The following is a 26,208-nucleotide window of genomic DNA, read 5'->3' on the forward strand; positions in this document are numbered from 1 at the left end:
AGGGTAGGAGAGAGAGCGGCCTCTTATAGAGCCAAGCGGGGTCACTTTGGGAAGGTTTTGCAGCTTACAAAGTGAACCATCCAGAGGGTCCATCATTATCCTGCAAGAGGAGTCAGTGTTCTGATCCACCTGCACGCAAACAAAGCCGACATGTGCACGCCGGGCTCCCAAACGCCCCTTGCATGCCTCCATTAGACCACATCAGTACCTCCTTGAAAGGTAAGACCCGCATCAGGGAAAAAAAGGCTCGAGGTGAACAATTTATTTATATTTTAATGATGTGTACATGCAATGTTTTAGGACTTTCTTTCATGCAGTTCAATGATATACTATCATCATGCACACCAAGAACATAACATTTCAGTCAATATTCATTTTAAAGTTTTCAAATTTATTATCATTACTTATGAACTATGATAGAAAATGTGTATATATATATATAAAAAAAAAATATATAAACACATTCTTTTTTCCCATTAAGATTTTTTTGTTGCTTGTGGAGCACTAGTCAAATTTCACTCATATATTTCATAAATGTATTAAATGTATTATTCATGCATTCATTTTCTACCGCGTATCCTCACAAGGGGCATTGGGGGTCACGGGGGTGCTGGAGCCTATCCCAGCTGTCTTTAAGGACATTTCTCACACTCTTTTCCAATTGACTATCAATAAATATTAACAATAATATACAGGAAAAACATATGCTAATTTTTTAATTCATTCATTTTCTACCGCTTATCCTCACGAGGGTTGCGGGGGGTGCTGGAGCCTATCCCAGCTGTCTTTAAGGACATTTCTCCCACTTTTTTCCAATTGACTATGAATAAATATTAACAATAATATACAGGAAAACATATGCTAATTTATTCATTCATTCATTTTCTACAGCTTATCCTCACGAGGGTCGCGGGTGGTGCTGGAGCCTATCCCAGCTGTCTTTAAGGACATTTCTCCGACTCTTTTCCAATTGACTATGAATAAATATTAACAATAATATACAGGAAAAAACATATGCTTATTTATTCATTCATTCATTTTCTACCGCTTATCCTCACAGGGGTCGTGGGCTGTGCTGGAGCCTATCCCAGCTGTCTTTAAGGACATTTTTCCCATTCTTTTTTAAATTGACTATCAATAAATATTGACAATAATATACAGGAAAAAACATATGCTTATTTATTCATTCATTCATTCATTTTCTACCGCTTATCCTCACAGGGGTCGTGGGCTGTGCTGGAGCCTATCCCAGCTGTCTTTAAGGACATTTTTCCCATTCTTTTTTAAATTGACTATCAATAAATATTGACAATAATATACAGGAAAAAACATATGCTAATTTATTCATTCATTAATTTTCTACCGCTTATCCTCACAAGGGTCGCGGAGGGTGCTGGAGCCTATCCCAGCTGTCTTTAAGGACATTTCTCACACTCTTTTCCAATTGACTTTCAATAAATATTAACAATAATATACAGGAAAAACATATGCTAATTTAACTTGTTTAAATACATTTATGGTCACATGACCATTCAAATGTAAACACTGTATTCGAGTGAATTCACAATGATGACGACAATTAACCCGCCCCCCCACTTGTCACATGACAACTTAATTTTCCCAGGATACACAGCTCACACGAGATGCGTTCAAGAAAATCTGAATTGTCTGTCCTGCCAGTCCAAAGCAATAATAGACAAACTTCCCAATGGCCTTCTTGTTATTATTGTTATTTATTTCTCTGCTGCTCAGCAAGGCCCACATTTAAAATAAATGCAAAGTTCGTACAGAAAAACTGTTTGGGTTGTTCTTGGATAGTTTTTGTGCAGCTGCTCCTCTGACCGATGGAGGTGGATCACTCCTCCCTGCGGAATACTAACGAGGGCCTTTTGTCACACATCTCCCGTTTTCGCTTACACACACATACACACACAGCATAGAAAATCAGTTTGCCTACAGTCACACACAAATTCACGTGTAATTGCCGGCCTACTCACACATAGTACCACACACACACACACACACACACACATAGAGAGTGATGGGTACAGAGTCGTTTTTGTCAATGGTGTCTTTTGTTTCTTTCATCTGGGAGCCAAACAAAGCATTCCTGTGTGGATGGAGGAGAGAGAGAAGGAGGGAGAGGAAAAGAGGAGAAGTAGAAAGCCAGAGGGAGGGAGGTGAGGAAAACACTCAGCGCTCCTTTTGTCTGGCCAAAAGAAAAAGTTTAGATTCAGTCGGCAGACCGGGCTCGCTGAGGCAGGGCAGTGCAGCAGGTTGTGGCGTTGCCATGGAGATGGAATACATCCTGCTGGAGAGGTCGGTCCAAAATATGACTGCCGCTTTTTTTTCCTTGGAGACATGATGTGTTTGTGTGTGTGTGTGTGTGTGAGACACGTGAAGATGGGAATGAGAGGCAAAGATGGGCTTTTCAGTGGTGTCATTGTGAGTCTGAGGCTTTTGAGGGTCTCACCCCCCCCTTTTTTTTCCCTCACAAAAAGGTGATGTAATTAAAGCCGATTGGTTATGTCATCCATTTCCAGCCATGCAGAGACTGTCACTGGCCTCAAGTGGACTCGGGCCTCTAACACCAATTGTCCTGGGATGGTTTGGATGGTGAAGCAATCGGAAATAATCCGTTCCTGAGTCAAATTGTCTCCCTCATTAAAGTAACATGTATTTGTACTAAACTGCAAAAATAAGTGAAGCAGTGTTAATTTTCTGCCGCTTTTCCTCACGAGGGTCGCGGGGGGTGCTGGAGCCTATCCCAGCTGTCTTCGGGCAAGAGGCGGGGTACACCCTGGACTGGTGGCCAACCAATCACAGGGCACATATAGACAAACAACCATTCACACTCACATTCATACCTATGGACAATTTGGAGTGGCCAATTAACCTAGCATGTTTTTGGAATTTGGGAGGAAACCGGAGTACCCGGAGAAAACCCACGCATGCGCGGGGACAACATGCAAACTCCACACAGAGATGGCCGAGGGTGAAGGGTGGAATTGAACCCTGGTCTCCTAGCTGTGAGATCTGTGCGCTAACCACTCGACCGCCGTGCCGCCTACTTGTTAACATGGTTGGTCAAAAACTCAAGTTATTAAAGTGGGGAAAATCCTTGAAAGAAAAGTAAACAAATCATTTTCTGGGGCCAAAATTTGGAATTCCCACCCATAGAGTTTTAAAAACTATAACATAGAGTAGAGTGCGTAGACCTCACAGCTAGGAGGACCAGGGTTCGATTCCACCCTCGGCCATCTCTGTGTGGAGTTTGCATGTTCTCCCCGTGCATGCGTGGGTTTTCTCCGGGTACTCCGGTTTCCTCCCACATTCCAAAAACATGCAAGATTAATTGGAGACTCCAAATTGTCCATAGGTATGAATGTGAGTGTGAATGGTTGTTTGTCTATATGTGCCCTGTGATTGGCTGGCCACCAGTCCAGGGTGTACCCCGCCTCTCGCCCGAAGACAGCTGGGATAGACTCCAGCACCCCCGCGACCCTCGTGAGAAAAAGCGGTAGAAAATGAATGAATGAATGAACATAGAGTAGCTAAAATGTTTTGTACTAGCTATGTCAGTATCCATGTACACACAGAAGCATCTGTCGGTACATTCACACACACATAACATAAAACTCTGAAAACATCAGTCTACCATTAACATATACAGTAGAGGCATCTGTTGCAATCAAACGTAAACATCTAACCAGTTGAGATCCCTCATGCAATATCTCAGCTGGGATACTGTGAATTTCATCTTGGTGGAGTCAGAACTCAGAACTCAGCTACCACTTGCTAACGTCTGCCAATATGCACTCCAAAATTCCCGTTTTTTTGTGTCCCCCTGTATTATTCATTCATTCATTTTCTACCGCTTATCCTCACGAGGGTCGCGGGGGATGCTGGAGCCTATCCCAGCTGTCTTCGAGCGAGAGGCGGGGTACACCCTGGACTGGTGGCCAGCCAATCACAGGGCACATATAGACAAACAACCATTCACACTCACATTCATACCTATGGACAATTTTGAGTCGCTAATTAACCTAGCATGTTTTTGGAATGTGGGAGGAAACCGGAGTACCCGGAGAAAACCCACACATGCACGGGGAGAACATGCAAACTCCACACAGAGATGAGGGTGAAGGGTGGAATTGAACCCTGGTCTCCTAGCTGTGAGGTCTGCGCGCTAACCACTCGACCGCCGTGCAGCCCACACCTTTTCCAAACTAAAAAATAACAACACAGAAGTAACGTTAGCTTTTGGCAGTGGCTCGTCGCTAGCTGGCTGGTATACTAGCCGGTGATTGAACTATGGTCTCCTCGATGTGAGGCTTGCAGGCTAACCACTAGTCCACCGTGCAGCCCCCCCTGTATTAACAATAGCAGACATATTTGTACATTCACACGTCTACATTCACAATGACAACATGTTTATTGACTGTAAAAATTTTAACTGTAAACATCCTTTTAGAAGCATCTGCAAATACTTAATAATATTATATAATAATAATATATATTCCATAATGTCAACCTTGCTCTAACCATTCACATAAATCCATTCATTTTCTATGCCACCATTCACATACAGTAAATGTCTGTATCTACGACACAGCATGAATATGTTTGTCCATTCACATAATACAGCATGAAGTGACAAGGAAAACATAAGCGCTGTCGGGAATACTGTTTGGAAAACTATTTGACTTCAGAAGTAAGACTGGGAGAAAGATGAACAGTTGTTGGGTGGAAGTATCGTTGCAGAACGAGGCACTCACAAAAACAACATTTGGCATGTTTCCTATCAAACTCCTGCAGTCATCTCTAGTTTCCTGTCAGAAAGTCACCCTTTGTCGCTGCTAAGACACTAAGACAGAAAAGCCTTTAAAGACAACATTCAGTGTTTTTTTGCTTCTACTTTTTCCCAGCCCACAAGTGATTCTCTGTGTTGCACCGGCTTTTTAATGCATCTTCACTTCGCTAACGCTTGTCTTTCTGTCCCTTCTCCTCGTCTTTTGTCTGCCGTCTCCACCCCGCCGGGACTGGTGATTTGTCGGATGTAAGTGAGCGTGTCCAATGTGTGGAAGTACAGTAAGCGTTTGTGTGTCTGCCGCTGTGCCCCAGTGCCTCCGCAGGGGAGGACATTCTCGCCAACATCCCATAATGTTAAAAGGCTTAATAGAGTCAGCTGGACTGGAGCAAAAAGTAACAATTGTGAGTCCAACCAATCAACAGGCTGGAGTGTGTTTAGCTCCTCCCATTAGGTACCCTACCACCAGTCTTGGGCAATGTTAGGCGATCAATACTTCTTTTATGAGAAAGGAAAACTGCATCATCTACAATCCTTATGAGACATTGTTCTCTTTTCTGTGGATTCTACGACAAAAACAATAAAAAAGGGGCAGCTCATTATTGCACGTAATGGAATGCACCTATTCTGCCGATTAATTTACCTCCAAAAAGTTAGATTTATCATGGCAACATAGAAAGGAATTTTCTACCGCTTATCCTCACGAGGGTCGCGACGGGTGCTGAAGCCTATCCCAGCTGTCTTCAGGCGAGAGGCTGGTGGCCAGCCAATCACAGGGCACATATAGACAAACAACCATTCACACTCACATTCATACCTATGGACTATTTGGAGTCGAGAATTAACCTAGCATGTTTTTGGAATGTGGGAGGAAACCGGAGTACCCGGAAAAAACATGCAAACTCCACACAGAGATGGCCAAGCGTGGGATTGAACTTGGGTCTCCTATCTGTGAGTTATGCGCGCTAACCACTCGACCGCCGTGCAGCCTGAGAAAAGTGCAAAATGTTTTTAAATCCAATGTGATGATTTTCCATAGTCTTATCCACTTATCCACAGTCTCAAGTGTTTAATCTCAAGTCAAGTCTAAAGTAAAGACATGCAAACTCCACACAGAGATGCCCGAGGGTGGAATCGAACTCAGGTCTCCTAGCTGTGTGGCCTGCGCGCTAAGGTTTTTTTTTGTTTTATTTTGGTAAAAGCAAACAAATCAATACTTTGATGGAGGTTGAGAGTTCCCTGAGTCTTGTTGGTAAGGGTGGAATTGAACTCGGGTCTTGTAGCTGTGAAGCCTGCGTGCTAACCACTCGACCGCCGTGCAGCCCACACTTTTTCCCCACACTGAAGTTGCTCCAATATCTAACGTTAGCTTCCGGCAGTGGCTCGTCGCAAAGACATGCAAACTCCACACAGAGATGCCCGAGGGTGGAATCGAACTCAGGTCTCCTAGCTGTGTGGCCTGCGCGCAAAGGTGTTTTTTTTGTTTTGGTAAAAGCAAACAAATCAATACTTTGATGGAGGTTGAGAGTTCCCTGAGTGTTGTTGGTAAGGGTGGAATTGAACTCGGGTCTCGTAGCTGTGAGGCCTGCGTGCTAAACACTCAACCACCGTGCAGCCCACACCTTTTCCAAACTCAAAAATAACAACACAGAAGTAGCTCCAATATGTAACGTTAGCTGGTACTAGCCGGTGTGATGTGTCACAATGCTAGTAACATTCTTCGGCATAACAATGTTAATAACAGTAACAATAACAATAACAATGGTTAATTTGCAGGTCACATTATGTAAATGGGGCGGTTTGGGGGTGGGAGGGGTAGAAGGCTTACTAGGCGGAATAGTTACGTCCCATTACGTGCATTGTTACGTTTGACAAAACAACCAAACCCAAAAAAACCCAACTTAATCATACTTGTGTGGTTGACATTTTTAGGACTTGATGCATTTCTAATGCACACCAACACGTTTGGGGTGAAACCTTATTTTACTTTGATGTTTTCTTTCTATCTACAGATGACGTCCGCCACACCCCCTTCCTCTCGTAGCTCCTCCCCCCAGAAAGTGTGCCACTCCCAGACCCAGACGGACGTCCTGAAGCCCCTGCTGGGTGGCGGCCTCTCTGGAGTAGGTGGGACTTTGAGGAAGAGGAGGCGGGTCCTGTCCAAAGATGGGCGGAGCAATGTGCGCATCGAGCATGTCAGTGGGCGGAGCTCTCTGTACATGCGCGACCTGTGGACCACGTTCCTGGATATGCAGTGGCGTTACAAGTTCTTCCTGTTCACGGCCACTTTTGCCGGGACCTGGTTCTTGTTTGGGGTGCTGTGGTACCTGCTGGCGCTGGCGCATGGCGATCTGCTGGGTAGGAAGAGGGTCACCAGGAGACCCATGTGTGTGTGTGTGTGTGGACAAATATCTTTCCAATAACTTGCTTTCTGTTGTTCTTCCAGAGTTTGATCCTCCGTCCAACCACACGCCTTGTGTGATGCAGATGCAGACCCTGACGGGGGCCTTCTTGTTCTCACTGGAGTCCCAGACCACCATTGGGTACGGTTTCCGCTGCATCACAGAGGAATGCCCTGTCGCTATCGTGCTCCTCATCATCCAGCTGGTCCTCACCACGCTGATGGAGATCTTCATCACCGGAACCTTCCTGGCTAAGGTAACACCAGCAGCAGTGAAAAGACTGAGCTACTTTACTTCCTGTCTGAAAGTACAGTGGTTTTTTCCTGTGTGGGGGTCGCTCTCTGTTCTAGCTGAGCTTAAACTTCCATTACATTGGTCCATCAGGTCGCTCGGCCGAAGAAGCGAGGTGAGACCGTCAAGTTCAGCCAGCACGCTGTGGTGTCCACCCAGGAGGGCCGACCCTGCCTGATGATCAGGGTGGCCAACATGCGCAAGAGCCTCCTGCTTGGCTGCCAAGTAAGAAACCGGAAGACCACGTTATATTTCTCTGTAAGAACTCAATAACTCCACTGTTTCTATGATCGACCCCCCACCTCCAGGTCACGGGTAAGCTGCTCCAGACGTCTCTGACCAAGGAAGGAGAGACAGTTCGTTTGGACCAGAGAAACGTTACCTTCCAAGTGGACACGTCCAGCGACAGCCCCTTCCTCATCCTGCCACTCACCTTCTACCACATCATTGACGACAGCAGCCCTCTGAGAGCTTGGGCTGCCAAGGGTAGGTAGCTGGTCACACCCAAATATTAGTTCATTATTAATATGTAGGTACCTCCAAAATACTAGGTACAGGTGCAGCGACCTTCATATTATTATGCATTCATTCATTCATTCATCCATTCATTTTCTACCGCTTTTCCTCACGAGGGTCGCGGGGGGCTGGAGCCTATCCCAGCTGTCTTCAGGCGAGAGGCAGGGTACACCCTGGACTGGTGGCCAGCCAATCACAGGGCACATATAGACAAACAACCATTCACACTCACATTCATACCTATGGACAATTTGGAGTGGCCAATTAACCTAGCATGTTTTTGGAATGGGGGAGGAAACCGGAGTACCCGGAAAAAAAACCCACGCATGCACGGGGAGAACATGCAAACTCCACACAGAGATGGCCGAGGGTGGAATTGAACCCTGGTCTCCTAGCTGGGAGGTCTGCGCGCTAACCACTCGGCCGCCGTGCCGCCCCATTGTGTGGAAATATGGGCTAATAACTATAAAAGCAATCTTCACTCGCTAAATGTACTTCAAAAAAGGTCAGTAAGGATAATTCATAATGCCGCCTTCAGAGAACATACTAACTCCTTATTTCTAAAATCACAAATACTTCAACTTGCTGATATATGTAGTTCATCTTCAAACAGCTAAAATAATGCATAAGGCTAAAAAGGACATACGTTATGCTAGTCATAGCATTTCAGTATGTGGAATCAAACTATGGAATGGATTGAGTAAGGAAATCAAACAATGCACAACGATGAGCCAATTCAAGAAACAATACAAGCAGTTGATGTTTGCTAAATACAAGGATGAAGAGTCTTGAACCAGTCATGATGTGCTATATATATCACTATATTGACACTTACTATGGTACCCATTATGGCATTGGATACTCATATCACCTCCTACTTCGATACAAGGTGCATTATTAAAAAAAAACAAACCCAAAAACCTTAAACTGTATTATGGAATGCAGGAAGTGAACAAATGTAACAGTTACTGATTGTAAAAGTACCAGATGGAGGGGTACTTCTTCTTCCTACTCCTTTTGGACATGTGGAACTGTGAACTGATTATGTGATGCATTCAATTGTAATCTGATGCATGTTCACATGAAATAAAACCATTACCATTACCATTACCATTACCATTACCATTACCATTACCATTACCATTACCATTACCATTACCATTACCATTACCATTACTGTCTTATATTTGCAGTATACAAGGTAGTTCATTCAAGGTAGTTCATTTTCATTCATGGCCCCCAGGTGGCGGCTGGACGGATCCAGAGTTGGCCGACTTTGAGTTGCTGGTGATCTTGAGCGCCACCGTGGAGCCGACCTCGGCCACCTGCCAGGTTCGCACCTCCTACCTGCCCGACGAGATCCTGTGGGGCTACGAGTTCCCTCCCGTAGTATCCCTCTCCCAGTCGGGTAAATACGTGGCCGACTTTGCCTTTTTCGACAAAGTGGCCAAGAGCAAGAGTGCACCAGTCTTTAAACCATCCGGCCACACCTACCAGAGCAACGGTGGCGGGACTGTTCCTGAGGTGTCTGACACCGAAAAGATACGCTTGGAGCAGAGCTACAGAGACCGTGGGGAGGACCGTGGGCGTGGCAGGGACACTAACCTCAGCGTGCGTATTAGCAACGTGTGAAGATGTAATTTGGGACCCGGATTCTGTCCACATGTTTGCACTGAGATTCATATAAGCCTGAGAAGAACCTCAAGAACAACCAGTAGTACTTCAAAATAAGCTGGTGGGAGGGTGACACCAAGTACACACGTGATGACCTCGGCCGTGCCCACACACACCAGGATATTTGTTTAAAAAGTAACGGAGGTTTACAGTTTTTTGTTCACACACAAAACTGACTTTTTATAAAAGCCACAGGGAAGCCTTTCTAGATTTTCCAGAAATTACTTTTTCAAGCAAGTGCCTCCATTGTGGCCTTTAGGTTTAGGAGCTGTAGCACCCCCTGTTGCTTTGGCATGCACATGACAGCTTCCCTTACTTCTTTTGTTAGTGTGGACACTACACACTTAAAAAAAAATGTGTAAACCTCGCCCCTAATGGTGTCTTCCACATGAATGCAGTGTATAAAAAAACAACATAACACAACATAACACAGCCTAACCTAATTAATTGTTTTCATTTGAGTGACATACCGCACAATAATGTGTGGGCTGGTGAAGCAAATGAAAGCGCACTCCTGAAAATTATGGAAATTGCATGCAAACATCCATCTGTGAAGAGCTAATTTACTGGAAACGGTCATGTGTCATACAAAACCAACAACATTTGACTAATGTCACCACCTGACTCACAAAAACCACCGCCCACTTCCCTTGTGGCTTTGTCATTTCCTGTAGCGAGTTGGTGTCTCTGTCCGTACACAAAATATATGTACATCATGCTAAGTTGATTACAGTTCCTGTACTTTTTAAACGTTGGTTACCTTATTTAGGTATATGAGACACTTAAAATATTAAAACCAGGGATCCAAAGTGGTAGGTGAGTGTAGGCAACCATCATGGTGCCTTCCTTGGCAGCATCTGTGTTTGTCTTCTTCAATGTGTACAGTAGATTTAATCGTCTGCCACTAACTGACATTGCTTTGAGTCAAAACACTGTGTGTTTGTAAATATGGAAGTGGGAAAAGCACATGTTTATTTTGTAACAAGAAACTCTAGGCTACTAATGCTAAATGTTTAAACCAATGAGAAGTCATTTGAATTAAAAAAAAAAACATATCTTTTTTGGGGGTGGCTAAACAAAAGGAGAATACCTCGAGTTGACTTCCTGAATTCAGCTAAATGGATGTCCTCGTCCACGTCGTTATTTCTCTGCTGCTGGCACGAAAAGTGGAAGGTAAGCAGCACAACACGCAAACGTGCACACCCTTTGCACACTTTGGTTGCTCTTTTAATCAGCCGTATGTAGCGTATGCCGCCATGGATACTGCAAGTTGAGATAAAGAGAAATGTCTATTCACTATTAATTTGCGACAATCTATTTCAATACAGAGCCAATACAAACATTCTGTAAAGGTAATGTTGGCTTTTTATTGACACTGTCATTCAAAAATATGTTTATTATTGTGCAAAAGAGATATTTGACATTTAGCTACAACAACATTTATGTCATTTATGTTGCCCGGCAACATTTTATTAACCTTCCTCTTGTGTTAGCTTTCTGGTATCATCTCTTATGCCGGGTCGGTTTTGAGCCATGTATTAAATCAGCTATAAAATACACTAAAAACAATAAGTTACAATCCAATTTGGTTCTCATGTCTTGGTTACCTTCTTAGGCTTCCTCATCCATGAAAATGTTGGTTTGAATACTTTTGGTGTGGGCATGTAGGCCTTTTTTTGTCACTATACCCCTCAATTTTAATTTCCAAAAATGGTAAAATGAACCTCAAAAGAATCATATTAATAAATTGAATTATTTTGTTACCTGGGTATCACTGAGAGCTATAGAACATATCTCTTAAATCAATTAGTTTTATTTATTTTCTCATTTTAGTATTAATCACTAAAGAAACATCTATGGTGTTGGGGTGAATTTTGACCCATATATATTAATGTCAAGAAAAGGTAGAAAAAGTTATTGTTTTCAGTTACAGAACTTTAGTATAAAGTGAAATCAAAAAGCAGAACAGGTCCAGATCTTGGTTCACTGTACTTCTTGCCATTCTTTCCATGATCCAAATTGTAAATGTGAAATCAACCATCAGTCAAATTAGTGAATTCCCCTCACATGTCTGGACATTGTTTTTCTGCTGGTATACTGGAAAATTGGTCAAAATGAGAATCCCCTGAAGCTTACATGATGAGAAGAGGAGCTGGTTGTCATTGTGTTGGCTAATTGTACGCTTATGATTTTAGCTGTGGCTCACAATATTGCTTTATAGTCACAATATTGCTTTATAGTCATTTACAGACTATTACCATTCCACTACAAACTATTTATTATGCTGAAGAATGCATAATATTTAGAATATTTACCTTTTGGAATTCAGAGTTAACTCATACACACACACACACACGTAGCTTCTACTTGGCTCTCGTCCAACCATCACTTCCCGTTCATCTAACCGCCCAACAACCCCTCACAAACAGCACACTGACCCCTAGCGGTGTCACGTGAAACTGCACCAAAAACCAATTTATTTTTTACTGGGTTACATCTATAAAGGTAGACTTACAGTACTTCATTAAATGTCCTGTAAGTGGATTTGGCATCAAAACAAATGATGCAATATCGCCATATTATGTCTGTAGCTGTTTCGGTCATGATTTCATTCAAGTCGAGATGGTTAGCTGTGAATGGAAACTAGTGATTTTTTTCCCAAATTCCATTTTTTGCTTGTATTTTTTTTTATTTTTAGAATTCCGTTCTTTTACCTTTTTACACTCACACTGAATCTGTTACGGCTCTTATGTTGAAGCCTAGACGTGTGTCAGATATAATATAAGGGTGTGGAAAATAATCGATACATCGATGCGCATGCGCGCGACGCGAGTGCATCGGCTCATTCACTGGTTATGGATGCAATTGATGGGTGAAATCTAGATTCATCTCAATGCGTTTGTGGGTATCGGTAAAATCCTTTTTTATTAATTAATTAAAACAAACATTGATTCCACTGTTGAAAGTGTCACTTTAACTTTGTTGTTGCTGTACTGTATTTTTTACAGCAGTAATTATTGTTGAATTGTTTGACTCCACCACTGAACCACTGCTATTGGAATTGCATAAAGATGTGAAATTGTGAGGAAAGTTGTTTTGGAAAAGTTGTTGCTGTTTTAAGATGGCAAAAAGAATGATGAAGAAGTGGTGCATAGTAAAAACAACACTTTAGTTGAATTTACTGCCAAGTGCCTAGAATGAATAAAGCCAAATCCTTTTTGTAGGACCAAACTGAATTACATTTTTTCCCTTTGCCTATTTGCATCATGTTGAATTGCATCATATCGCAAGAAATTGCACCATATCATATCGGATTGCATTGATTTGAACTAAATTATTATCACATCGTATCGTCAAGAGGGTGAATTGTATCACATTGAAAATTCCATGTATGGTTAAAGTATGGTATCGCTGGCAGTGCATGGAGATGTGTATGGAATCGTCCTCAGTGCTGAGATTCACACCACTAATATAATACTTTCAGTTGCCAAATGCACAGTTTAATAGAAGTTGATTGTTGCACTATTCCAGATTTTGGCTGCATAAAACTGAAAGGCACCCGCAGGAGACCACAACCTGACCTTCTCAGAGCTCGAGATGGTTCATTGCTCTAACATGTCAGAGATGTACTTTGGCGCAAGACCACAATGACCAAGCAGAGCTGTTTATTCTCAGATATGAGAATAAATACTGAATACTGGACTAACATGGTACAAGGTCAGCAGGCTCACCTACATTATATAGCGGTAAAACAACAACGTGGAAACACAAGAAAAAGAAGGTTCCTTCTCCTCAAAATGACGTAATTTCATTATTGTTACTTTAGGTATGGAATCTCCTTATTTATGTCTTTGCTGTGTGTATACCCTGGGGGTGGTCACAATAGGGTTGTTTTTGTTGCCCGGTGTGGCTGGTGAGTTCCGGTCCTGCATAACAATACAGTATGTCGTCCTCTTGCCTTGTGACATTTATGTCACACTAGAAGAGACCTATAAAAGAGGTTTGTACCAGTCACAACTTACATCTATCTCTCCCCCAAAGATTGTCTCATTCCACAGGAAGAGAGTTCACTAATTAATTAATAATAATAATAATACATTTTATTTGTATAGCGGTTTTCAAAATACTCAAATACACTTTACAGAAGAATGGAGTTGAATAAAAGCAAGTAAACAGAGTAAAAGATACAACATTCATTGGTTAATACACAGCTAAAACATGAGTAAAAGCGGGGCGGGGCACATCAGTCAGATATAAAAAGTTAGACATTAAAAACATTAAAAACAAGATTTAAAGAGGTGGGTTTTTAGTTGTTTTTTGAAGGTAGAAAGGTCAGGGCAAGCACGGAGTGAATGGGGCAAAGAGTTCCAGAGGGTGGGGGCAGCGATGGAGAAGGCTCTGTCTCCCCAGGTTCGGACCTTGGTCTTACAGGGCAATGCCAGGAGGTTGGAGTCTGAGGAGCGACGGGGACGCGGGGGATTGTGTGGATGGAGCAGGTCTGTGAGATACGGGGGGGTCAGATCGTGGAGGGCTTTGTAGGTAATGTGAAGAACTTTGAAGTGAATGCGTTGGGGAACGGGAAGCCAGTGGAGGTTTTGGAGGACAGGGGTAATGTGTTCACGGGAGTGGGTGGAGGTGAGGAGGCGGGCAGCGGAGTTGTGAATATATTGTAGTTTGTTGAGGGTTTTGGGTGTTGTACCTAAAGAATACTGGTGCAGTCGTCCATTCTGGTTGTGATGAATGCATGGATCAGAGATTCAGCAGCAGAGAATGTAAGTGATGGACGGAGTCGGGCTATGTTCTTAAGATGGAAAAATGCAGTCCGAGTTAATTGTTTGATGTGGGGTTCAAATGAAAGGGTGGGGTCCAGAAGGATACCAAGGTTGCGGATGAGCGGAAATGGAGTGAGGGTGGCGCTGTCAAATTAAAGATAGAAGTTATGGGTGGGTGATGTTTTTGGGACCGATGATGATAATATCTGTTTTGTCACTATTAAGTTTTAAGAAAATTTTGTCTGTATGTCGTTCTCTTGCCTTGTGACATTTACGTCACACTAGAAGAGACCTATCTAATAGAGGTTTGTACCAGTCTGTTTACAACTATCTCTCCCCCAAAGATTGTCTCATTCCACAGGAAGAGAGTTCACTAATTAGCTGTTTTGTGCGTAGACCTATTGTTATACAGGGCATTCGTTCACCAGCCACATTGGAGAACAAACCCCCGGGGGGGACACCCACCAGGGTCATTAATAGGGAGACTTTACACTTATAATTTTGGTGCCGTTTGGATGTTTACTATGTTTTGGCTGACTCACAATCCATGTATACTTGGTTCAGTTGGTTCCCTTGGTCAAGTGTGAACGCCGGACCAAACAGGTAGACCAAGACTGCCTCAGAGATTGGTTTCAGTAGACTTGCAAGGGGACTCTGTATCCGAGTGAAGCAAGTTTGAACACCAATGTAAGCCTTCCCGACCTTAGCCATGTCTCTTAGCTGTCAATACTTAGTACTTCTGAGTATTCCTGGTAGGCTGCATGCATGGAAGAGGACAGCACTAGAGGATAATGGCTTCCGGCTGGCTTCACTTGTGATTCTTCTGAAATATTTTGTCTTACTGTGTTTGCAAAGGTATTTTACATACTTATTTTATTCTGTTTTTTTTGTTTCTCAGGGTCTGAAGTGATGACCATGTATGTGCAGCAGGGAAAAGACCAGCTCTTCAAAGTGAAGGATGATGTTACATTAACTGACATTTTTGTATGGAAGTTCAACAAAAATGATACTATAATAAGATTAATTGATAACCAACCACCAAAAATATATTCCTGTTATGAAACAAGATTTAGTCTAGTCCGACATTTCTCGTTGCTTATAAACAATGTTCAAGCATCTGACACTGGAGTCTACACTGCACTGCTGCTTGGTTCTCCAGACCAGACGTTGGCAGAATATCATCTTCAAGTTCAAGGTTTGTAACTTTTTTTTAATTCAAATGTTGATGTAAAATGTCCTCTGCCACTCAAAGTATAAAACCTTTTATTTGACAGCTGCAGTGTCACCCGTCAAGCTTGTGGTGGCGTCGGTATCCACCAGCGACGACTTGTGTAACATCACGGCGACGTGCGCAACCGACAATGGGCGTGTCAACAGCACTTTTAGATGTGATCGTGACAACTGCAGTGAGGTGGAAATGCGACATTCAGGTGCCACAACCCTGGATTTGTATCTCCAGGCTTTCTTCCCCAATGTCTCCATCGTTTGCAACCACAGCAACAAGGTCAGCTGGACCATGGATGCAAAGGAGGTTCGTGACATATGCGTTGGAGGTGAGACATCATTATTAATCTGTTCAAGAAGGTCTGACTCAAACCCAAACATAACCTAATAATTCATTCCTGGGAGCCAAAAATATTAACACAAAACACATAACGAGTGTGAATGAAGCAGATGACCAAAAAAAGATTTTGAGTGACATTTATTACAAATGGTTGGAGAAAGGTAAGTGTCACAAAATAGGACAGTGAAACAACCAAAGGAACAATTTAACAAACAGCGGTTTTTATTTCCAAGTAATAAAAGAGTTTGTGTTTTTTTGGAGAGGGGGCGAAGGAAACAACCAAAAATACTTGAGAGTTTGTTGAGTCTCTTAGGTAGAAGTTCATTCTGCGGGGGTTTCACTCTTGAGAAGCAAACCTTAATCATTTAGTCCATAGTGTAAGGCTGTGTAAGACCCATAGAGGGCAGAAAACATGTATTAATCTCAGTCAAAACGTTTACCGGTAAACATGTTTCAATAATGCAAATTTATGTTCAATACAGCAATAAAGTTCCTTTCAAAAAATTATATGTTACAGTTTCAATAGCATTTCAAATTATTATGTAACATTCATTATACACTGTGTATGTTCTGTACTGGTTAGCATTACGTTTAGCAAGTATTATATATGGTAATGGTTTTATTTCATTTGAACATGCATCAGATTACAATTGAGTGCATACCATAATCAGTTCACAGTTCCACATGTCCAAAAGGAGTAGGAAGAAGCAAAGCTTATTAAATCCTACCCCTCCATCTGGTACTTTTACAATCACTAACTGTTACATTTGTTCACTTCCTGCCTTTCTAATATCATTCAAGTTTTGTTATTTTTATTTTTATTTTTATTTTTATTTTTATTTTTATTTTTATTTTTATTTTTATTTTTATTTTTATTTTTATTTTTATTTTTATTTTTATTTTTATTTTTATTTTTATTTTTATTTTTATTTTTGTTTTTGTTTTTGTTTTTGTTTTTGTCACGTACCGAAGTAGGAGGTGATATGACAATACAATGACATGATGGGTGCCATAGTAACTGTCAATATAGAATACAATCAACAGAGACAATTATGAAAAAAAATGCTAATGGTAATGGTTTTATTTCATTTGAACATGCATCAGATTACAATTGAGTGCTCGGATTTAGTTGTCATTTTGAACTGAATTGATTAAGGAATAAAGCCCATTCCATTCCATAATCAATTCAGTTCAAAATGACAACTAAATCCGATGATTGCACTTTTCAATAATTTTCAAAGTAAATAATAAGTAAATAATTAAAATAAGTAATAAGTAAACAATAAAATAAAAACACTTTCCCATAATGGAGTTCATGGTGTGATCGGCGCTAGCTAAACAACTAGCGAGACAACTAACTATGTGCGTAACCTACACACATAGCGGCTTTAAACATGATGGACATGGGAAAGATGAAAGTTGATTTTTCCAAAATTCAAATCCAAAAATGTAGTGAATGTGCTGATTGCCCGATGATTGACCAAGTGATATGACAGCTACTAGCTAACACCGTGAGGCCCGTAACGTGGGTTACAAAGACATGTGGCAAAGAGATTCACTCAGATGCCACCTTCTTGTTTTGTTATGGGTTATTTCTCCAATTCAATATTTTTTCTTACCTTCTTTATCATAATTCTGTCGCTCGCCTTCCATTTTGGGATACTACAACTACAGTCAACTGTTGATGACATTGATGGGCGACAAAGCTGACTTACGGGTCCCTTTTAAGTTTTATTGGCAAGCGAATAGAGGTTGCTCACAAGGACGTTTTCAGATAATCGTACATTAAGAACACAGTCGGACTCACGGAGAGTATTAACATGACATAATGGATGCCATATTGGCACGCTTTGTAGGTGGCAGCACCACGGTTGTACTGCAAAGGTTTCAGAAAGATTGTAATCAAAGAACGCTGTCATAGCATGCCATCTTGGAAAGCTCTGTTAGCTGTCCTCAAATGGAAAAATACCTGATGATTTACTCTTTTATTTACAGAATCTGACAAAAGTTCAATAGCGAACTGGATCTGGATTCCAGTCCTTGCTGGTCTCGGTCTTGGCTTTCTTTCTTTTCTTCTTTACAAGTGGATGACCTTCAGAAGTAAGTCTACCCCATGTTACTTAAACCAACTTCAAATTCCAAAAATATTCACTCCGAAAAAAAAACAAATTTTCCTTCCCATTTTGTCATCTCACAATTGTGAGTACCTGTGGTTTACTTTGATGTGCATTTCTTTCTTTGATGCAGTAAATGACAATAGTATTAGATTAGTATAACAGAGTTCTAAAACATCTGACAGCACCCCCCTCAAAATGTTGCTCCAGCACCCCCCCCCCCCCCACTTATCCTCACGAGGGTCGCGGGGGGTGCTGGAGCCTATCCCAGCGGTCTTCGGGCGAGAGGCGGGGTACACCCTGGACTGGTGGCCAGCCAATCACAGGACACATATTGACAAACAACCATTCACACTCACATTCATACCTATCATTCCATCATTCCAAAGACTTGGAAGTCAATGTGGACCTAGACATCAATAACCCGGGAATTGTCTTGGATTTTAGTCTGATGACTTGAAAATAGTTTAGATTTTCTGAGTGTGTTGACTAAAATGTGTCCCAATTCAAAGTGTACCCAGTGATGGTCCTTTATGGACTTTTCACCAATTAAAGTGAATGAGAAATATGATAACATACGTATAATCATGGTATCATTGTAGTGATTATAGCAGCAGTTTGCGGGCATAATTCAGTTATGATTAACGTGATGATCTCCGTTTGGGCATCTCTGTGTGGAGTTTGCATTGCGGATGCCTCCCACATTCCAAAAACATGCTAGGTTAATTGGTGACTCCAAATTGTCCATAGGTATGAATGTGAGTGTGAATGGTTGTTTGTCTATATGTGCCCTGTGATTGGCTGGCCACCAGTCCAAGTACTTGTATTTGCAAGTAGGCAGAGTCAGTCAATCTAACACTAACATTGTGATGGTTTCAGTAGCCAATTTTGTTAACGAGTCAAAACAAGAGGTTGAAAAATATATTTTATTTCATTTTCACAAATAGAATAAAGATTTCATGAATCAGAAATTTATTATTATTTTTTAAATTATTTATAACCCTTTGGTGTCTGCAGATGAATCCAGTCCTGATTTGAAACGTATCCATCAAGTGTTTTTCAAACAGCATGGGATAGGTGCCAAGGAACATATATTTAAAATATATATACAATATATATAAATGTGCCTTTATTGCATTTTGACAAAAAAAAATCAAGTTTCACAAATACAATAATGTTGGGCAAGGTCATACCTAAAATGTGTCAAATGTTTTCATATCAAAAGTTTCAAACCAGGCGGCACGGCGATCGAGTGGTTAGCGCGCAGACCTCACAGCTAGGAGACCAGGGTTCAATTCCACCCTCGGCCATCTCTGTGTGGAGTTTGCATGTTCTCCCCGTGCATGCGTGGGTTTTCTCCGGGTACTCCGGTTTCCTCCCACATTCCAAGAACATGCTAGGTTAATTGGCCACTCCAAATTGTCCATAGGTATGAATGTGAGTGTGAATGGTTGTTTGTCTATATGTGCCCTGTGATTGGCTGGCCACCAGTCCAGGGTGTACCCCCCGCCTCTCACCCGAAGACAGCTGGGATAGGCTCCAGCACCCCCTGCGACCCTCGTGAGGAAAAGTGGTAGAAAATGAATGAATGAATGAAGTTTCAAACCAAGTCTGCTAAACTATAAGCACAATTCCTGCTTTACACTCAGACTGCAGATCTACAACACACTTTTTTCAAAACACTACACACAATTCTCTGAGTTTTGGCACAATTTTCATGAAGTAAACTTCTTGTTTTCACAAAGAACACAATGCCACTCAAAACAGTCAAATGAATATTCCTATTATTCACACTGACTCATCACATGGGTAAACACCATTTTTACAATTAGCGGTCTAACAATGAGGGAGGCTGGGCAAAGGGTCAGAAATCCACAAACACACAATCCCGTTCTCCAAACTATGGAAGATGCATGTGGAGAAATTCCAGCGGATGCTTTCCATGGCTGGATTCGCCATGCTAGGCGATATTTATCGCCTAGCATAGCCAGAGAAAACCTTGCATGTGATGTAAATGAGGTGCTGTGGCCTGACCCAAACAGAAGTCATAATGCAGCATAGTCTTTTGTTTTGTTATTGATTGATTTTTTTGATTATTTGATTATTATTATTTCTTGAACTGAAGCTGTATACATTTAGATGCAGACCACTGTATGTGGAACTTTGTGTTGGCTGTGATAAACACTTCGTACATTGTTTTTCTGTGAAAAATAAAAAAAATATATTTCTGTGTAATTTTGTGTTCTGAGTAAAAAAAAATACCAAAAAAACAATTCTAAAACATTTTGCAAGAAGTGAACTGAACTGAACACAAAAAGGCATGATGAATATGATGTAATCACAGTGTTTTACACTGAGCACATCAGTGTTCAACTGATTCATATAAATGTTTGTTCATATAGTGGTTTGTGTGCCTCATTTGGAGACAAAACACCATTTTGAGAAGAATGAAGACTGTTTTGGATGTAAAGTTTCATTTTGCAGGAGAATTGAGGGGTTTTCAGAAATGTGTGAGTGATTTTTGGATTTGTGTGTAGAGTTCTGAGAATATGAGGCATCCTTTCACAAAATGTGTTTAAACAATTGAGAAAAACTATAATGGTTCTTCTCAGAAAATCAACAAATGATTTCTGCAAATACCCTACAGGTCAGGTCAAGGAATCAAGGAACCGCGCCAGGAATCAACACGCAGACCGCTTGGTAAGTGCTTGAATCCTCTCCAATTGAGCCGGCAGGATTTTGTGTGTTCAACAAAATCTTAATGTGTTTTCAGGAGAGCAACCATGCCATTTTGAATGCATGTCACGTAAATGATGCAGCAAATCTTTCTTCAACCTACGCCTTGGTAGAATTTCACACAGCTCCGCAAGAACACCCCATGACTGACAGGATCTCGCCAGAGACGATGTATGCTAAAGTCATGAGAGCAAAGCCCAATGTGGACACGGGATCTAAGTTTCACCAGACAATAAAACCCTTATAGGCATTACAATACAAAGTTGGTTTTTTTTTGGCTTGTTTTTGTTGGAAATATGAAAAATCCGCCTGTGTGTAGTAGGGCTTAGTGATGCTTCCTTTCAAATTAAAGCAGTGACACTTGATGATGATGATGCGTATAATGGCTTTTGACACAGAACACCGCCATGATGTAATTGTACAATTCCTCTCTGCAGCCTGTTGTTTCTGCCAAGACTAGGTTGAAGTCCAAAGTCGTAAGAAATGGTCAAAATTCAAGATGAATTACGATGGAAGACTTTCAAGCAAATGTGTCTCTCTTTATGAAGAACTGCGTCTAACGAGGAGACTTAACGACGCTGTTATCAAAATAGACAATGCTGAATTTCATGTCCATAAAATCATCCTATGCAACTGCAGCCCGTACTTTGGGTGAGTTCATCTAAGTGAAATTATGATTGACATTTCAGGCTAAAATGTGCATTTGGATGAAGGACTTCACTGCATGCAAGACACAATAACGGAAGTACAGAACATGTATTTGGACAAGTCATTTATGGTGTTTGTGTACATAATATTTTTCTGTGTCCAGAGCCCTCTTCCTACGTTGGTCAACCCCAGGCCAGATGATCTACGTCATACATGGTCTGACGCCTCACTTAATGCAGCTCTTCATTGATTTTGCATACACCGGCTCTGTGTCAGTAACAGAGGACAATGTACAGGACTTGTTAGTGGCAGCTGATAAGTTCAATGTCATAGGAATTGTTCAAACCTGCAGCACATTTCTAACAGAGCAGCTCTGCCCAGAGAACTGCATCGGCATCTGGCAGTTCACGAAGAACTGTCACACCCCGGAGCTGCAGCTCAAGGCCTACCAATACATCCTTTACCACTTTGAGGAAGTTGCAACCGCTGATGAGTTGCGGCAACTCTCTATGCCGGACTTCTGTGACATCCTTGACAGAGATGACCTGATAGTGAAAAAGGAAAATATAGTTTATGAGGCCATCCTACACTGGATTGGACATGCACCTTGGGAGCGAGGCAGAAACCTTGCAGTCCTCTTAGCAAAAGTAAGTCAACCAATTTTACTTGTTACAGTTTTTCTCGATTGTTTAAACACATTTTCTGAATGGATGCCTCATATTCTCAGAACTCTACACACAAATCCAAAAATCACTCACACATTTCTGAAAACCCCTCAATTCTCCTGCAAAATGAAACTTTACATCCAAAACAGTCTTCATTCTTCTCAAAATGGTGTTTTGTCTCCAAATGAGGCACACAAACCACAATATGAACAAACATTTATATGAATCAGTTGAACACTGAGTGGCACGGCGGTCGAGTGGTTAGCGCGCAGACCTCACAGCTCGGAGACCAGGGTTCAATTCCACCCTCGGCCATCTCTGTGTGGAGTTTGCATGTTCTCCCCGTGCATGCGTGGGTTTTCTCCGGGTACTCCGGTTTCCTCCCACATTCCAAAAACATGCTAGGTTAATTGGCCACTCCAAATTATCCATAGGTATGAATGTGAGTGTGAATGGTTGTTTGTCTATATGTGCCCTGTGATTGGCTGGCGACCAGTCTAGGGTGTACCCCGCCTTACGCCCGAAGACAGCTGGGATAGGCTCCAGCACCGCCCCGCGACCCTCGTGAGGAAAAAGCGGTAGAAAATGAATGAATGAATGAATGTGCCCTGTGAGGAAAAAGCGGTAGAAAATGAATGAATGAGTTGAACACTGATGTGCTCAGTGTAAAACACTCTGGTTATATAATATTGTTATAATATATAACAATATATTGTATAATATATTGTTTTTGGGGTTTTTGGTATTTTTTTTGACTCAGAACACAAAATTACATAGAAATATATATTTTTTATTTTTCACAGAAAAATAATCTACAAAGTGTTCATCACAGCCAACACAAAGTTCCACATACAGTCGTCTGCATCTAAATGTATACAGCTTCAGTTAAAGAAATAATAATAATCATAAACAAAAAATCAATCAATAACAAAGCAAAAGACTATCCTGCATCATGTCTTCTGTTTGGGTCAGGCCACAGCACCTCATTTACATCACATGCAAGGTTTTCTCTGGCCAAGCAGCGGGATAAATATCGCCTAGCATGGCGAATACAGCCGTGGAAAGCATCCGCTGGAATCTCTCCACATGCATCTTCCATAGCTTGGAGAAGGGGATTGTGTGTTTGTGGATTTCTGACCCTTTGCCCAGCCTCCCTCATTGTTAGACCGCTAATTGTAAAAATGGTGTTTACCCATGTGATGAGTCAGTGTGAATAATAGGAATATTCATTTGACTGTTTTGAGTGGCATTGTGTTCTTTGTGAAAACAAGGAGTTTACTTCATGAAAATTGTGCCAAAACTCAGAGAATTGTGTGTAGTGTTTTGAAAAAAGTGTGTTGTAGATCTGCAGTCTTGAGTGTAAAGCAGGAATTGTGCTTAGTTTAGTTTAGCAGACTTTGGTTCATGGAGTTGGTGCATTGGTTCTATGTTGTGGTCATTGTGTATCAGGCATCACAAATTGTGTGTCAACAATCGAGAAAAACTGTAATATCAGTAATTTAAAGAAACTTTCCTAATACAAAAATTATCAGAAGGAAACCCTGATCGGACAACCATATTCTGTATTCCTGCCACCGTGTAGGTTCGTCTAGCTCTGACCAGTCAGGAGTACATCACCATCAACGTGTTGTCCAATCAGCAGGTGCAGAACAGCCGGGAATGCCTGGACATGGTTGCTTTTGCAGCCCGAGTGATGCGACACATGACAACACACTCGGTGTCCGGATATTGCAACCTTGTCGCCCGTCCTCGCTTACCGTCTGCCATCCTGCTGGCGATCGGAGGCTGGAGTGGCCCGAGTGCAACAGACTGCATTGAGGCCTACGACGTGCATGCCAACTGTTGGGACTACCTGTTTGATAAAATGGATCAACCCCGTGCTTACTGCGGTGCTGCCTTCCTCAACGACTCCATCTACTGTCTGGGTGGCTTTGATGGAGCAGAGCATTACAACACGGTCAGCCGCTTTGACCTGAACACGGGCATCTGGCAGGAAGTGGCGCCCATGCACTATCGTCGCTGCTATGTGAGCGTAACTGTGCTAAACGGATGCATCTACGCATTAGGGGGTTTTGATGGACATGTAAGACTAAAGACTGCAGAGTACTACAGACCCGAGACCAACCAGTGGACTTTTATTGCCAGTATGCACGAACAACGGAGTGATGCCAGCTGCACGGCCCTAAACGACAAGGTAGCTTGAGCTAAATTTTAAGATTGTTATGCAAGCGCACTTTTACTTTATCGCTCTCCTCTTGGTTCCAGATTTATGTGTGTGGTGGCTTTAATGGAAACGAACCCTTGCAAACAGCAGAGTATTACTGCCCAGAGACCAATGAGTGGACCATGATTGCTCCAATGAGCAGCCGTCGCAGTGGTGTTGGAGTCATTGGTTTTGCTGACCATATTTATGCGGTAAGTAGCATTATATTACATAACATAATTTGTAAGTGTGTGCGGCATTAGATTTACTATTGTTGACCAAAAATGGACAGGATTAACAAAGCATTATTAGAGCCATGTAGACATGACAAAACACGACTATAGTCACATTTATACTTTTTTATTTACAACATATTGCGCAACTGCAGGGTCTTGAGACACATGCTAACTCGCAAACTAGAGCGCTTGCGACGGTAGCCTTCAAGTTATTTCCTTTAAACTTAAATAGCCAAAAACTTACCACTTCCACACGGATAGGGAGGATAACTATTAACAGTTATTTAACCTTTAACATGAACATTAATCAAACGTAATAATTTTTCTGGGTACATGATACCATACAGCCTCCATATCAAACTTACGCGGGCCGCACTAACATTAAACTTTCATATCAAGGCGGGGGCCTCAAACTAGTGTCCTGCGGGCCACATTTGGCCCGCGGGCCGCGTGTTTGAGACCCCTGCTCTAAGGGTTCTAAAAGGGTGACTAACACTATTGAATTCCATTTTACCAAGATGTACAAGAAGTTTGCATCCATGCATCATTTCTCATTATTTCGTATTGTTTTCTGCATGTAAAACTATAATTATTCTTTATAAATTGTATTTTTAATAATTGGGGAGGTTAATTGGATTTACAGGCTGCATGATGGTCGAGTGGTTAGCACTCAGACCTCACAGCTAGGAGACAAGAGTTCAATTCCACCCTCGGCCATCTCTGTGTGGAGTTTGCATGTTCTCCCCGTGCATGCGTGGGTTTTCTCCGGGTACTCCGGTTTCCTCCCACATTCCAAAAACATGCTAGCTTAATTGGCCACTCCAAATTGTCCATAGGTATGAATGTGAGTGTGAATGGTTGTTTGTCTATATGTGCCCTGTGATTGGCTGGCCACCAGTCCAGGGTGTACCCCGCCTCTCGCCCGAAGACAGCTGGGATAGGCTCCAGCACCCCTGTGACCCTCGTGAGGATAAATGGTAGAAAATGAATGAATGAAAGAATGAACAACCTTGAAGTACCGTTGCTTTTTGTTCAGCTTTTCAGGAATGTACAGACATATCTACATACATGTGCAAATATGATTCTTAACTCTGCTTTTGCTCTTGAAGGTTGGAGGTTTCGATGGTGAAATACGTCTGACCAGCGCTGAGGCCTACAACCCGCGGTTGAACAACTGGATAATCTTGCCCCACATGCAATGCCCAAGAAGCAACTTTGGCATTGAAGTCGTTGAAGATTGCCTCATTGTTGCAGGGGGGTACAATGGCGTCTCCACAACCAGCCACGTTGAGTACTATGACCTAACAACTGGTTTGTGGTCTCCGGCCAGTGACATGAGGATCTCTCGTAGTGGCTTGACTTGCTGTGTGATGACCGGACTCTGCAACATGACTAAATGCGCTGTTGTTCGAAACAATCTACCGTTGCTCTTCTTGGAAGACGATGTGACAGAAATGGACGATGACATCTGAAAGCCTGAAAAGTGCTCTGGAATAAACCAAAAAGACAGCAGCAAAATGACAAATATGCTGCTTCATCTATTTTATTCTGTTATTTTCTTGTAAAATATAGAATTT

General features: G+C 41.9%; 3 protein-coding genes across 8 annotated transcripts; all 3 read left to right on the top strand.

The window, feature by feature from the left end:
- On the top strand, positions 1 to 14,037 carry LOC131135454 (ATP-sensitive inward rectifier potassium channel 10-like). Of its 3 annotated transcripts, none has more exons than XM_058081317.1 (6): positions 1 to 219; positions 6,823 to 7,168; positions 7,257 to 7,468; positions 7,597 to 7,728; positions 7,812 to 7,989; positions 9,263 to 14,035. In XM_058081317.1, exons 2-6 carry the CDS (start codon positions 6,823 to 6,825, stop codon positions 9,649 to 9,651), a joined length of 1,257 nt encoding a protein of 418 aa, XP_057937300.1. In that variant the 5' UTR covers positions 1 to 219; the 3' UTR covers positions 9,652 to 14,035. The 3 variants fall into 3 exon arrangements, with proteins under 3 accessions (XP_057937300.1, XP_057937290.1, XP_057937305.1); XM_058081307.1 differs by lacking the exon at positions 1 to 219 and adding an exon at positions 1,558 to 2,319 and having other exon boundaries at positions 6,855 to 7,168; positions 9,263 to 14,037; XM_058081322.1 differs by lacking the exon at positions 1 to 219 and adding an exon at positions 2,233 to 2,319 and having other exon boundaries at positions 9,263 to 14,036.
- On the top strand, positions 10,745 to 21,384 carry LOC131135466 (uncharacterized). 2 transcript variants are annotated; one of them, XM_058081333.1, is made up of 6 exons: positions 10,745 to 10,866; positions 15,364 to 15,660; positions 15,740 to 16,018; positions 18,025 to 18,129; positions 20,791 to 20,843; positions 20,917 to 21,384. In XM_058081333.1, exons 1-6 carry the CDS (start codon positions 10,812 to 10,814, stop codon positions 21,124 to 21,126), a joined length of 999 nt encoding a protein of 332 aa, XP_057937316.1. In that variant the 5' UTR covers positions 10,745 to 10,811; the 3' UTR covers positions 21,127 to 21,384. The 2 variants fall into 2 exon arrangements, with proteins under 2 accessions (XP_057937316.1, XP_057937328.1); XM_058081345.1 differs by lacking the exon at positions 10,745 to 10,866 and adding an exon at positions 12,563 to 12,594.
- On the top strand, positions 21,366 to 26,208 carry LOC131135438 (kelch-like protein 10). Of its 3 annotated transcripts, XM_058081295.1 has the most exons (5): positions 21,366 to 21,530; positions 21,691 to 22,174; positions 23,775 to 24,386; positions 24,458 to 24,607; positions 25,741 to 26,208. In XM_058081295.1, the coding sequence occupies exons 1-5, from the start codon at positions 21,379 to 21,381 to the stop codon at positions 26,101 to 26,103; spliced, it is 1,761 nt and encodes a 586-aa protein (XP_057937278.1). In that variant the 5' UTR covers positions 21,366 to 21,378; the 3' UTR covers positions 26,104 to 26,208. The 3 variants fall into 3 exon arrangements, with proteins under 3 accessions (XP_057937278.1, XP_057937260.1, XP_057937268.1); XM_058081277.1 differs by lacking the exon at positions 21,366 to 21,530 and having other exon boundaries at positions 21,631 to 22,174; positions 23,832 to 24,386; XM_058081285.1 differs by lacking the exon at positions 21,366 to 21,530 and having other exon boundaries at positions 21,631 to 22,174; positions 23,835 to 24,386.

The sequence above is a fragment of the Doryrhamphus excisus genome, chromosome 1 (assembly GCF_030265055.1).
Source record: "Doryrhamphus excisus isolate RoL2022-K1 chromosome 1, RoL_Dexc_1.0, whole genome shotgun sequence".
NCBI lineage: Eukaryota > Metazoa > Chordata > Actinopteri > Syngnathiformes > Syngnathidae > Doryrhamphus > Doryrhamphus excisus.